At 44.8% G+C, this 14,729-nt stretch overlaps 1 protein-coding gene across 1 annotated transcript in view; it reads left to right on the forward strand.

Annotated features, from left to right (window-relative positions):
- Positions 1-270: 270 nt before the first annotated feature.
- LOC8052558 (solute carrier family 22 member 15) overlaps positions 271-14,729 on the forward strand; it is a 34,528-nt gene continuing 20,069 nt past the window's right edge. Inside the window, exons 1-5 of the mRNA XM_029991687.4 lie at positions 271-704; positions 7,612-8,039; positions 8,408-8,629; positions 11,769-11,983; positions 14,228-14,342. Of these exons, the coding sequence (XP_029847547.3) occupies positions 459-704; positions 7,612-8,039; positions 8,408-8,629; positions 11,769-11,983; positions 14,228-14,342 (1,226 nt within the window). The 5' untranslated portion in view covers positions 271-458. The remainder of the gene's footprint in view (positions 705-7,611; positions 8,040-8,407; positions 8,630-11,768; positions 11,984-14,227; positions 14,343-14,729) is intronic.

A 14,729-nucleotide genomic window follows, 5' to 3' on the forward strand; every position in this document is an offset into this window, starting at 1 on the left:
GCGGAAAGGTGGTAGAGTCTTCTAAAACGGTAAATACATCTTTTTTTTATTTATTTAATTTGAAGTCGGTTTGCAGGCTAGCCGATATGGGCCTTCGGCCTTTCTGCGAACTCCCGACTCTCCTGAACCAAATACATAAAACTAAATGAAAGGGTGGTAAGGCGCAGTCCTTGTCTGCAATCGCGAAACTTGCGAAACGCCATGCGTTCGCTAGCGCCCTCACAACGTTGCGGCGAACAGTAAACTTTCGTTTGAGGGCCGGTCCGCCGGTCTGCGCAGCTGTTTACAGTCGCTGATCCGCCTCCAGCTTGCCTCGTCTCCGCTGTTTCCGGAACAACCTGTTCGCGCAATGGGTTTGGTGTATTTATATTTGTCCATCTAGGAACCAACTGAAAACGAGCGACAACTACGTGCCGCGTCACTTCTGGAAGTCTGTTTTGTGGAAGCTTTTTGGCAACATGGATGTCGACCAAGTGTTTCATCTCGTCGGCGAAATCGGACCACAACAAATCCTTTACTTTCTCTACACGTCCGTGGTCGGAGGTCTGTTTGTGAGTGGGCAAATGCTACAGATTGTGTTCACAGGCGCCACGCCAGAATACAAGTGCTGGAATGGCACCGAGGAGATGAAGACTCTCTGCGACTCGAACGACATGTGCCGACTACCGCAGTACACCTCTACGTTCACGTCAATCGCCACTGAAGTGAGTGAAGCTTTGTCATTCTGCCTGTGTGTCACCGTCAAAATCCCGCGGTTTGGTGCTGTGTCAACCTTAATTGGAAATCTTTATAGCCAAGTCGTGCCCAGTTGACTCCAACCGTATTCAAATATTCTCGAGTTGTGTTGTGACAGTTTCAGTTAATTTTTAGAGTAAAGCTATACGCACTCCGGAGTGCGCTTCGGACGGAAATGGCTATACGCACTCCGCTTTTCTCGTATAAAAAGAGTGGACACAACAAGTTTCCTAAGCGGTGCCATGGCGTAGTGGTTAGGGTGTCCGCTTCATACGCAAGTGGACGCGGGTTCGATCCGCGGTGGGCCTACTTTTTTTTTCTTTTTTTTCTCAAACATTTTGTTTTGTTGAGGCATTTGGCGATGTTTACGACATTTCCTTTTTTTGCAATGAACAGTAAAAAAAAAAAAACAAATCGAATGTTGTCGAGAAACTTTGCAGAACTAAATGGTATCGGACTCCCCGGAGGTGCGATCGGGGACAGCGGGGCTCGGATTGCCGGCTGGACGCCGCGAAGCGGCGTGTACTGGTTACGCTTAGTAATTAGCAGCCGATACTGTCGCCGCGAAGCGGCGTGAACGCAGGCGGGGGGCTGTGTTAACGAGCGCCCCAGTGATTCACGCGCCGTTCGAAAAGGGTGGCCCGAGCGGCATGATCTCTCGGAGGGGTGCGTATAGCCATTTCCGCGCGAAGCGCACTCCGGAGTGCGTATAGCTTTACTCTAATTTTTATCTGGTTGCCTTGTGTATGTTGGCATAGACAAGGCCTTGTGTATGTTGACGTACTGATAATTTCGAACTTGTCTTAAAATATTGACACAATCGACACAATCTTCATTGGGAAGGGGACTTGTTACAATCCACACAACCTTCACACCTTCATTCGGGAAGGGACCGGGGGAGGGGGGTTAGAAATGCCCATGCTAATGCTTTCTAGCGAAGGACTAAAACAGGCTCGTTCCGCCCCTCTTCGTTAAAAACCCCTTGTTTCCTGAAACGTAGTGTCTAGAGTACCGTCCGACGGTACTCCACTCACGCGTTCAAGTGCTGTCCGAAAGTTTTGTATAAAACGAGTTCTCAAAACAAGTAGGGGAAAACGTCATGTGTGGAATCAAACTTTGTTATACTGGAATCTCAACGAAATTGATTGTTAACGGAACTCTTACAAAATCCATAAAGTACAACGCTCGGTTAGAAAAGGTTGTCCCATGTCACCACTTCTTTCTCACCTCTATCTGAGCCCCTCTGCAGATACATCATAAACGATAACAAGGTTCAAGGTTTTCGCCTTCACAGCTGCGAAGTCAAGCTTCTTGCCTACGCTGACGACCTTGTGCTGGTATGTTCCAGCAAGCCCAGCATGAAAAACACGATGCTATGCATTTCTAACTACTGTGCCCTGTCTGGTGCGTCAGTAAACAAGGACAAAAGTTGTGGCTCATAATGCGGGGAGTGGTGTTCAACACCATCTACATTTGAGGACATACAATGGTCTCCAGTGAAGCCAAAGCTCTTAGGAGTCTCGTTAAGCGCAATGGACAATCCCAAGCCTCTGTGGGACACAGTAATGAAAAACGTTAAAACAGCTGCCAATATGTGGAGCTTAAGATACCTATCTACTTTTGGAAGGGTTGCTGTATGCAACATTTTCCTCTTGTCCAAGCTTAATGTATCTTCTGCAGGTTATACATTGCTCAAGGGCGACGGTCAATGCGTTGAGCAGAATATTGGCTATGTTTATTTGGAGGTCACCATACGAGCCAAGGAGGAGATCAAACTTGTTTCGAGGAATTCGCGATGGAGGACTTGGTTTAGGTCATATTTTTGTTTGGCAACTAATTGCCAGATGGAACTTTTTTGCACCGGAACAGCATCTTTTTTTAGAGTTGTGCAAACATTTCTTCTTGGCAAAATATATGGCAGTACCAGGTGAAGATTCAACAAACACTTGTGCTTTAATAAAATTAAGAGGATTTTACAAGGAAGTAGCAGACACATTGGAATTTCTAAGAACAAGGTTTGACCAAGCCTTTTTGGCCTCGTGCACCAGAATGAAGCTAACCAAACATCTGCTAGTTTCATTATTCCCAGATCCCGTATTTCGTGTTCATCCTTATGGGCCTCCTCTAAATTGCAAACCGCCGCCTCGGTGGCTCCGATGCGAGAGCGCTGGCCTACGGATCCCCATGTGGCGGGTTTGAATCCCGACCGAGGTGCCTGCAATATGACAGAGGCTTATTGCGGAGGAGGCGCCGTGTAACCGAGCTTTCGGTTGCACGTCAAAAGATCCCCAGGTGGTCTAAATTAATCCTCAGTCCTCCGCTGGGGCGTGCCAGATGCCCGTCGTTGGTTTGGCACAAAAAAACCCCAAATCTGACTTTTTTTTCTAAATTGCAAAGCGGATGTTTTAAAAAGGGTTAAACTAATGCCGATACCACCGAAGTGTAAAACTTTCTTTTACCGATTTCACTCTCGTACCACAACTGTGAAAGAGTGGCTTGACTTACGCGGGATGGACACATACGGAAGCACTGATTGCAGACTTTGCAAAGTTACCGAAACGTTCTCCCATGTTTTTATTCTTTCTCTCCACGCTATATTCTTTTGGGATGTTTTCAAACAGACGCTGAAAAAAGACTTTGAAGTGGAAGAGACAAACCTTCGCTACTTGCATTTCGCCGAACACCTTGATACCATTCAAGACATTTTAGTAGTTCTAGGTCTTTATAGTTTGTGGAAAATGCGTAAAGCAGATAATAAAGCAGGTGCCACAAAGTCATCCTGGGTAAATTTTAAAAATATTGCCATTCAAGTAGGTCAGGGCATATTGGCACGCTGTGATGAAAATGATGAATGGAAAGACGTCGTAAAAAATCTCAGTCGTTCCCCTGATATTATATAATCAACGACAGCACCAGCCGATCTAGGAAGTATCATTGACACCTCCCATTTTGTGATGAGCATAATGTGTTTGTAAACTTTTATTGTATAATGTAAAGAGAATGAAACGCACCACTTGTATGTAGCAAAAAAGTAACACATTGCATGTATATAATGTAATGCATTGCTTGTATATAATCAAATGGAAATGTAGAGCTCTACCTGTATATAGTGTTGCACATTACTTGTATAGAATACTGTAAATTATAGTTGTTTTAAACATGCTGTAAATAAACGTCTGAAGAAAAAAAAAAAGCGAACCCCATTGCGGGCTTACTTGTTTGTTTTTGTTTTCCAAACATTTTATTTTGCCGACATATCTGGCGATATTTACATTTCTTTGTTTACGATTAACACTGGAGAAAACGAATGTTGTTGGTGAAACTTTGCTGAACAAACTGATATGGGACTTCGTTTCCGGAGGTGCATGGGGGACAGTGGGGCTTGGTTTGCCGGCTGGACGCCACGAAGCGGCGTGTACGACGAGGCCAAATGGGTCAATAGTTTTGTAATTAGCAGCCGCATACCGACGCCACGAAGCTGCGTGAACACAGGCCAGGGGGCGGGGTGTTAACGAGCTTTCCAGTGAAACACACGCTGTCCGATTCTCTTTTGGACGGCACTTGTAGGCGCGATTGGAGTGCCGTCGGACGGCACTGTAGACACAGCCTTCTTGAAAATCTAACAGCATGGTCATAAAACTTCTAAAATGGGTGTGTTCTGTGCTTCAACACTAAGGCAGGGTGAAAGATCAATTCTGAGCACTTATAAGGTCAGGAGGAAACGATTTACAATATCAAAGCGAAACTTCCCAAGTTCTAGGGCTGTAGACTTTGTGTTCGATGGAACAGATTACCGATACAGATTGAGTGGACCCTGCAATCCAACAATGGACAAGCCAGGCAAGGAGGACGGCCACAACAATAGTAACATTAATTTGCACATTAAATGTGCACATGTATGTGCAGTGCCATGCAGAAAGCTCACAACCGTTACACCGAGCCCCTGCTAGCCCGTTACCAAATGAGCAAAGAATAAGTCATTCCTTCATTTACAATGTGGAAAAGAGGATTGACATGTCCTGCAGCTGTGCTTTTTATCAACAATTTCCTATTGTTTAAGGTAGTGTTTTTTTTTATTAGCATTTGCCCGATTGTCTTGTTTTCCCAAGAACTATCTTGTAGGGTTCAAGTGGTAGAGGATTTTTTAGGAAAAGGGACAAGGACATCATGTGTCTGTTTGTCCTTGTCGCTTTTTATTAATAGCTTTCGTCTCTTGAATGTGCATGCCAACAAGTTTCAAGGGTCACTAAGTGGCACGAATTGAATAATGTGGTGCCATCCCTTAGTTAAACACTGTACCAAAAGCTTTCTTAATTTTTCTTAATTTTATACAAACCTATGACGCGGTAGAGAGACCTCTCAAGGTCTGCGGAACTGTCTAGTTGAATGCCCAGAATAGTTTTGTGGATAAACATACTCGTGGGAGGGAATGCACATCCTTATGTCTGTTGACATTGATACTGGCAAATGTATTAAAATTCGTGATGTCTGAATCTACAGTGCTCATTTTTTCTCCACGTATTGTTCAGTTACGGTGTGTCAACATCCCTGGCCGCCAAACCCCCCCCCCCGCATTTTGTCGTTATGTTGGATGAGATCTGTTATTGCATATGCCAAAAACAACTGTGTGTGCGGCCTGCTACACAATACATTGTCAACATTGTGATATATTACTCTAGTTATATGCAATCATTGAGCTAGCAAGACAACTAGAGAAAATGGTAGAATTCTAAAACGAGACCAGCGTTTGTCATAATGCAAATATCTAGGTTGGGGAAACAACAAAAAGTACTTGTGCACATTCATTCCACATAAGGCTGGGAACTTTGCATGTAGGGTTCCACGTTTATTTCTCTGTCGTTAGGTTTTCCAGTACAACGGAGTTTTGATGGATCATTCTGGTAACTGTAACAATTTTACCTGATGACGATTGGGAGTAGGTTCAGAGCAGGGATGGGCAGTATTTCAAATACAAGTATTTGAAATATGCATTTCAAATAATTTGTGTATTTCGCATCTGTATTTAAGTACAAATTCGGTAATGTATTTGACGTGTGTATTTAAATACTAAAACGTGGGTAATTCAAATACAATTGTAATTAAATACAATTTTGTGGGTGGAAATACATCCCTCAAATGTATTGCCACTGTCCAGAGCAGGAAGAAAACTACGTTCTGCACTGAATGCAATGTCTCTCAACCAAGCACAAGCGTTAAGTGACTTTGTGGTTACGGTGCTAGTCCAGGGCAAGAATAGTAACGAAATCTACGTTCACAGGCAGACTGGCTAAATCAATGCCTGTGACAACTTGTGATGCTTTCCAGCCTGATTTTCATCCATATTTTTGCCTGGAACATTCTAAATGCACGGGTCATCCAGATTTTCGTGACTGGTGCGAGTTGCAACAATAAAAAATTCTCTAGCTAATGCTGTGCGTCTTGGTCGTCTTGGTTCTTTGTTGTTCTTTGTTGGTCTATACCAAAATGTAATCGACAAAAAAGCTTCTTGAAGCTCTGTACTTTTTTCGCCTATTACGTCCAAGCTGATTACATTTTTTTTTATTATATTTCTTTTATGTTACTAGAGCCTCGCACACTAACTCCCGAGTGTGCGATGCAAAATTAAAATGAGATACCCAGAAACCGGTTGCAGGTGCCCTAAAGTCGCTCACGCAAATTTTGAGGAATGTGTTTGGAAAAGTATTTGGAAGAGACCAAATACATTTGGTTGTATTTGTATCTTGTAGTTAAATGCTTTTTTGGAAATGTAATTAGATTTGTAATTAGATACATTTTTGACGAAGTATTTTGTATTTGCATTTCGATACATATTTGCATGTATTTTGCCCATCCCTGGTTCAGAGGCACCGGTGATGTATTGAGCATTACTACCGGGGTTATCGGAACAACTTTCTAAAAATACATCAGAAAATTAATTGCATAGTGCAGTGGTTCTCAACCATTGATGTCTCGCGGACCCCTTGTGGATCGACGGAGATGATGGAGGACCCCGTTTGCTGTGAGGGGAAGCGAAAGGTGTAGGTTAATTATGATAATGTTTTAATATGTGAACGTAACTAAGGGCTTTTCTCTTCTCAATTGGATAAAAGACAACTTTTATTGCCAAGCTTGACTGACGAGGCAGGGCTGCGCGGACCCCCGTTGGAGAACCACTGGCATAAAACATTGAACTGGCTGTAATACAAGATGAATTCTAATAAAATGTCTATTGTTTTTAAGACCCGTCAACTAGCAGTGTTGTCGTTAGTTGTTGAACAGTCTTGTTGTACGAAACTGGTTGGGGGTGGTTTTGGCTGAAAACATAGCAAAAGAAAATAAGAAAAGTTTAGGAATTCTTAAAAGTGGACACAATAAGACTTGCTCGCCAAAGTTATATTAGAAAGTCACTTAATTAGGCAAGCCCACAAATGTGTTCTTGGCACTTGACCAAAGTGTGTGGTGCACCATAACTCAGAGCACATGAAGTGAAAGCATGTGCTGCTGAACCCAGAAATCCTCGGTCCGGTCCCCGCCCGTTTAAATCTGGATGAGCATCATACTGGAATGCGTCTATTTAATCACAACTGCCCGATGCACGTTAGAGATAGCAGTCGTCCTGCACTGGCTGAATCTCTCGTGGACTGGATTGGATTGTGTAGAATCTTGATCTAGCCAAAAAAAACAAGTTCAAAAAGCCTAATTGTGATTACCGTGGTACCTCTCTCCCTTTAATTTTTCTTCCCCGATACGTGGCCCAGTGTTGCCTTATCTCAAAGGCAGGCTGACCTCACTGTGTGTAAACGCTCGACGTCTAACTTGCTTCACTTTAGGCCTTAAAATGCCACGCTGACTTCCCTCCCTCTCATGCCCTTGCAGTGGGACCTGATCTGCAGCCAGGCCTATGAGGTGCGGGTGGTGCAGTCTGTGTTCATGTCGGGCGTCATGTCGGGTGCCTTCGTCTTCGGCTACATCTCAGACCGCTTTGGGCGCCGCCGGACTCTGCTCTTCTCGTCCATCGCCATGTCAGCCTTCAGCTTCTTCGGCGGCTTCGCGCCAAGTTTGGCCCTGCACGCAGCCTGCCGTTTCCTGGCAGGCATGACCACGGCGTCCATGGCGCTCGTGTCCTTCGTTATGATGACGGAGCTAGTGGGGCCGTCCCGGAGGGCGCTGATGGGCACCCTCTTCCCGCTGGTGTTTGCCTTTGGCATCGCCATGCACGCGCTCCTGGCCTACCTGATCCCCAACTGGCGCTACTACACCATGGCCACCTCGCTGCTCGCTGTGCTCTTCCTGCCACTCATCCTGTAAGCTTTCCTTCATTGCGGGGCAGAAACTAAGACTCGCTGGTGTCGAGTCGTCACGACCGAGAAGGGCAGCAGAAACAAAGGCCGGAAGGAAGGGAGCCGCTCATGACTTTGCGTATGGCACAGAGGATGGCACTAGCGCAGCTCTCGGCACTGTTTCGTGACTGACGAAAGACAGTCTCGGTTGCTTAGCTGCCCGTAAGGAGCTGTATTCATAACTTTTCATTGAGGTAGCCTCGTTCCTCGCTATTTCCTCTGTAGAAAGCCCCCGGTCTTGTCGGCAGCTAACCGCAGCGCTCTCTGAACTGTACCGGAACAAGGCTAAAGGAAAGGCAGTTGGCGCACCCACTGACTCTCTCTTGCTGCAGGCTTCTGCCGGAGAGCCCCCGCTGGCTGCTGCTGCACGGCCAGCAGGCCCAGGCCAAGGCAGTACTGGTGCACATAGCGGTGAAGAACGGCACAGCAGGCTGCCTGCCTCGCTCCTGGGAGCTGCAGGAACAGAAGCTGCACCACAGCCGAGGCTCCAACCCCAAGGTGCTCTTCCTCAACAGGACCCTGCGCAACCAGACCCTCGTCCAGCTCTTCATCTGGTGGGTGCCCTCGCTCCACCGAGGTCGGGGGAGGGTGGTGCTGTCGCAGCCTGCTCGCTTGCAAGGGGGACACAAAATAGGCCTCTTCTTTTGTATCATAGTGTGTCCCCCCCAAAAAAATTTATGACGCTTTTTCTCCGCAAATATAGATTGTGCATTGTTGAATGCTCATTCTCCGCCCAAATGTTGTGCTAGCAGTCCGAACCAGACGCCAAAGTTTCAGCACTAACCCTTACGTTATTTCAAAAGTTACATTTAGGTGGAGAATGAGCGTTCGGCGGCACATAGTTTATTTTTGCAGCGAAAGAAACCCTGTAAATATCCTTTGGGGACACCCTGTACTTGCTTATCTGTATAGCAGGGGCTGTCGCTTTTCTATTTTGGGGGAGCCCCATCTGGCTTGAATGGCAACCAAGGAACACCTCCCGGCCTTGGCACTGATGCAACAAAGCGGTGCAGAAGCTTACGGACCTTGTGAGTGACAATGCACTCACTGTTAAGCTTGTAGTTACGTATGAATGGGTGGTTCAGATCTGTTAAATTTATGCTGAAACGGGAGGAACAATTAGCTCAGGGGCAGGGACAATCGAGGAAGATTATGAGCTTAGGAAATCGCTGTGGGTACTCTGGGCTGTCCTTGGGTTCCTAGTAATCCATTTATATATATGGTGCCTCTATCCTATACTCCTGAGCAACCTGTATAGGAGGCTCTCAAGATACTTTGAAGAGATATACACTGAAGAGTGGAGGGAGCTAACTATGTACTCGTTTTCACCTCAAGAAAGGTAGATAGAAAAACTCAGTTCCCTGCATAGTATTACTAACTCCCTTGATGTGATGAACTAAGACATTTGAAAATTGTTATTTTATAAAAATGTCCATATTTCAAGGTCAAAATGCTTTTTTTTCTCACAATCAAATGTTGTAAGAAATAATTTGTGCAGCATAAGAACTGTGTGCAATACTTTTTCTTTTTTTGACATTACAGTTAGTGTAGTAAATAATCAGATTGTGTTCACAGTTGGTTCTTTTCTCAAGCGCAAGAATTTGCGACAAACCTTATATTAATGGCTCGTAAGTGATGGTTATTCCAGCCTGATGCTCATCTTTTTCTTAAACCCAATGTGTTATAGGGATGACTCCTAGCAGCTCTCTGTAAAACTGTGGCGAAAGAGTGTTACGTAGGTGCTGTGTCAGTATTTGGTTGGAACTCGTGTGATCTGTGCCCCACTCAGACCTCCGGCATGTCACATAGGAAATCCAGCACTGTGGCCTTGCTATCCGGAAGGTGTTAAAGGGGCACTGACACATCAAAATCATATATTTTTTTATTGTCTAAAACGATGCAAGTTATAGTCATAGACACGCAAAAAAAACCGCATCGCGAAAAAAAAGTTTCCCGCGCGCGCGCGCCTTTTTATTTTTGTCGTTTATATTTCCCGCGCTCACCTTCTCGCTTCTTCTGATCGATGACGTCAAAAATCAGGAAATTTAGAAGCTTTGTAGGCGACATTTCTATAACATTTAAGAACGGCAATCGTAAACCATGTTTTTTAACGCAACTGCGAACGCACTACGGCCCTTCTTTTTGAAATACCAAAAATCAGATTTCGGTGTGATGTTGCTTCCTGGATTTGTATCCTCCCTCGAAAAACTTGGCGGCGCTCGAGCAGAGGATTATCGGCCAGTCGGAGAGCAACCGGTTTTTTCCTGCGCTAGCACCCTTCTATCCCGCCTCCTCACCTCCTCCCCCTCGCTTCGGGTCGCCGTGGCAACGGCGTGGTGGAGCGGAGGTCGGAAAGAAAGTCGAGTCGCCGGAGGCCGCAAAATTTGACTCACTGCACTGGCGCGGATCGCGCGGGAACTTCAAATTCGGCATTTGGAAATTGTTTTTTTAATAAAGAAATACTGAATTCCCAAGTTTCGAACTTCGAGGGTAATGTCCTGGCATCGTTTTCAATCGTTTCGGATAATAAAAAAAATATGATCTTGATGTGTCAGTGCCCCTTTAAGCCATGCAACTGCAAGAGACTATAGTTGAACTTCGATTTAACAAAACCCAATTTTACAAATTTCCTGATCTAGTGAGCAAATTCAGATTCGCCACGCATCCTATGCTCGAAAAATGTTTTTCTCGATTTTACGAAGTTCCCGATTTAACGAAATAATCAGCGGGTCTCGGTTACTTCGTCAAATTGAGGTTCAACTGTATAACTTTGCATCCCTCTCCCGCTGGAGCACTAGCTTTAGGAGGCTTGCTTTCAGAGACACCATGCAGGACGATGCTCGCACTGCCAAGGCAAAGAATCCTTAGCAAGTTCATCTCTTCGACACCACCGCGAAGCAACACAATACCTACATTTTTTATTCCAACTGCCTTGCCACGACAATGCAAGGACGGTGGATTTTGTTAGTCTGAATGTTAGCTGCTTACAAGCAGTTTGCAGAACTGAACAACCAAGTCACGTCACATCCCAGTTTGTGCTTGTTTCTTCCCTTTTGACTGAATGGGTATGATGACGCCCAAGAAGTATAAAGGCCAGTGATGAAAGGAGCTTTCAGTCTCGTCGGCTGTGTAATGCCGGAATAATATGTGCAATGACATATTAGCCATAGTTGGTTGCAACGGTGGTCGCACATTTCGTAAAACTTCTTCGTCATGATTCTTCCAACTAGAAAGGCTACTGTATTTTCCATTAATGAGGAGCGAATACCAGCAAGCTGGTGTTTTTCTTGACGAACCTGTTTCGCCTTATTTTTACCAGTACCTGGGTTGTTATCAGCATTTTCGGTTGAAACTTACACCTCTGAACTGACACTGGCACCCAGATTTCTTAATGCGAAGAAATTGATGCAGCCGCAGAGGTCCATCTTAAGATTCGCTTCACACATTTAGATTTGAGTGTGGTCGAGCATGTTGCGTTCCCTCGTAACTGCTTGACACATCGGCATCGTCTGTCAGGTGGCCCTGGAATGCCAACGAGCTGCGTACATCTTTTTATAATTTTTTGTGCATCGTTCTTTTAACTCCGGTAAGTGTGCTAGTGAGTTATGAGGCAACGCGTTGCACTCGAACACACTCGAGCGCACGTGTGCGAACCCACCTTTACACGCCACGCCGATAAACGTACACGTGCAGGCTCGTGAATGGCATCACATACTACGCCCTAACGATGGCAGCCAGCTCCCTGGGCGGGGACCTGTACCTGAGCACAGCATTGTCCGGGCTCATAGAGGTGCCCGGCTACCTGCTCTCCGCATGGCTGCTCAGCACCGCCGGGCGCAGGCTGTCCCTGTGCGGAACCATGGTGCTGGGCAGCGCGGCCTGCATCACACTCCAGTTCGCCTCTCATTGTGAGTGGCCCCTCTCCTCGCTCGTCCTCGTCACTGTTTCAGTGCTCGTATACTTGGTGTCGGCTGTTTCGTGCCACGTCGTTGAGGTTAGTGTGGCTTTCGCTATGGCACAGCTCCGCACTTCCACGAGAGCACGTGACTTTGTCTCGCATCTCATTTGCACATGCTCGTGCGAGTAGTACCTTGGACAGCATTGCAGCACCACCAAAGCTATGACAGCTTTAACAACGTAACACAAAATAGTTGACACTGAGAATGGTTCTTGCGTTTTCCTTCCGGGCCTACGAGAGTCGTTGTCACCTTTCAGTTTACGGCACATATTCCACTGTGTCTCTAAGGGTTAAAGACCTCTTGCAAATCAATTTACGTCCTGTACGCACCAAAATCCTTGCCCTCGCAGCATCTACCACGTGAAACTGAAGCTAACATCTTCTAGATAGGCTGTGGTGCTGAATTTTGGGCGTCGCCTAGAAGAGACGAGGCTCGTGTTTTTACCGATTGAACCGGGACTCATGTATTTACCGATTGAACATGAGTCCCGGCTGGCACAATCAAGGTGGTCACCGTGGCGCCTCGTCTTAACTCCTTCCGTACCACGCCCGTTAGCCATTGATCACCCGTGATCAACGGTTTCCACAGTCTGACAAATTCGAATTGGCATCCAGGAACACATTGCGCCATCTCGTGGATAGCCAAAGAACTACAGCATTAATTTTGCACTTTCTCCCAAGCTGGTGAGCCGTCGAAAATAAATCACTGCATGACAGTCACACCTGTCAGATACGGCGTCCTGCTGACATTGGGGATCGCTACAAAGATGTCCTCAATCGCATGATTTAAGGGCTTTTGCTGCTTGTTTTTTTTTATGACAGCAACATTTAGGACTAGGAATGATGTTGGACCGTTTGATTTGAGTTCTTGCAGCGACATTTCATCTCCGAGGTCAAGAATATTGACAAGTGCTCGTTGGAGAGCGTCGTTCTAGCTTTATTGGCTGTCCTGAGCTGGGGCGCACATTTTATGTGTATCGCGAGCCGTAAAAATACCAGCAAGTGAAAAGTTAGAGCAGTGCTATAACAAACCGAGCTCTTGTGGCAAAAAAAAATAAAAGGTGGAAGTTCTGGAGGACATGCACTACGCATGCAACAGCGTCTCTGAATGGCACGATGCCGCAGAAGTACTCGTGCCGACGAACTAAAAAAAGGCAGTATCAGCTAGCTTAGAGGTGATAGTGGAGTGTATGAGGCACACTTTGTACAGTTAGGATTTTTAAAAATAATAGTATGATATAATGTAGCTGCAAATGTTTAGACTTCTTGTTCTTATTTTTGCATAAACTCGAAGTTTAAAATTTAAATTTGACAAACTTTTTAGAAATTAAGGTAAACCTTTATTTTTTGTCTAAAGAGCATGTTATTGGCTACATTTTGATTATCATAATTTGTGATATATGCTGAGTAGTTCTTAAAATAAGAAATCTTTTGTCCTACCCTTAAAAATCATTGCTTTTCCACGTAGTATAGAAAGAGTTAAGAACTAAAGAGAATATGTTTTGCAAGTGAAAGAATTATTCCGGTGATATGGAACAAAAAATTACAGTTCCTCATTGTCCCAAGGGGAAGTAAGTTGACTTTGGTCTCCAAAACTTGTCCAGAGTTCTATCCCCTTCTGAAACAGTTTCATTAACTCTTTTTATTCCCAAGAAAGTAACCCTTCGGAGTCGAAAATTAAATGGGCATGCAAAGTTAAACATTTATTGCAAGAACAATAATTTTCTTCGTTTTCATAACTGAATTCATTAATAGATAATCTATTGAGTGCCTTTTGTTGCTTGTTTGTGTTCTATTTATCAGTCCACTGCTGACTTGACATAGCCTGTGCGTGATAGAATTAATATTGGAGACTGTGCTAAATTTTTCCTGTAGATAAGCCGTGGCTTTAACAGAAGGGACATGATCGCACCACGGTGTTTGTTTCGATTTTGGTTATTGACCTTTAAATTCTGTCATATATGCACAAGGCAGAAAAAATATGATTAGTGATAATAGTACTTTCTGCATGCATGTTGATTTGCAAGTTAACGTAGCTTCAATGTTGAAAGCCAGTCCCATTGTCTTTCTAGCAAACCATTGTCTCCTTCCATGCCAAAATTGCTATTTTGGTTGTGCATATATGGAACAAGGTAGGATGTACAAAGTTCTTTGTGAGTTTACATGTGATGGCGGTGTTATAACACTTTTTCAGTTGTGTACGGAGCCACGGTGGAGAATGCGCTTTCACTGGTTGCCAAGATGTGCATCTCCATGTCCTTTGCTATCATCTACCTGTACTCTGCAGAACTGATGCCCACAATTGTCAGGTAGGTTGTGCTTGAGAAACCAGACACTTTTGCAGACTTATATGGCTCTTATTATTGCATTTGAGAAAGAGAGCACTACAATTGGGATCTAAAGAAATGGTTGATGATTGACAAACTCCTTTTGAAGTTGAAACAAGTGCACCGCTGTATTCGCTATTTTAAAATCACGTGCCAGACCACGGGTTGTGGCTCCTACGCCACAGCAAAAAAACCACGAGCTTGTGAACAGCACAACGCAAATTAGTCGAACAGCAAACTATGAGTAATGCAACAACTATGACAATAACGTGAAACGAGAGGGAAGAAAGGACTTTGTGAGTGCATATAAGATCAGCAAACAGGGAACAAAAAAAAAATACACCTAAGCACTTCTTATGAGTTGTGAAT

Source organism: Ixodes scapularis, unplaced genomic scaffold, assembly GCF_016920785.2.
Source record: "Ixodes scapularis isolate PalLabHiFi unplaced genomic scaffold, ASM1692078v2 PGA_scaffold0__279_contigs__length_252992795, whole genome shotgun sequence".
In the NCBI taxonomy this organism is placed as follows: domain Eukaryota; kingdom Metazoa; phylum Arthropoda; class Arachnida; order Ixodida; family Ixodidae; genus Ixodes; species Ixodes scapularis.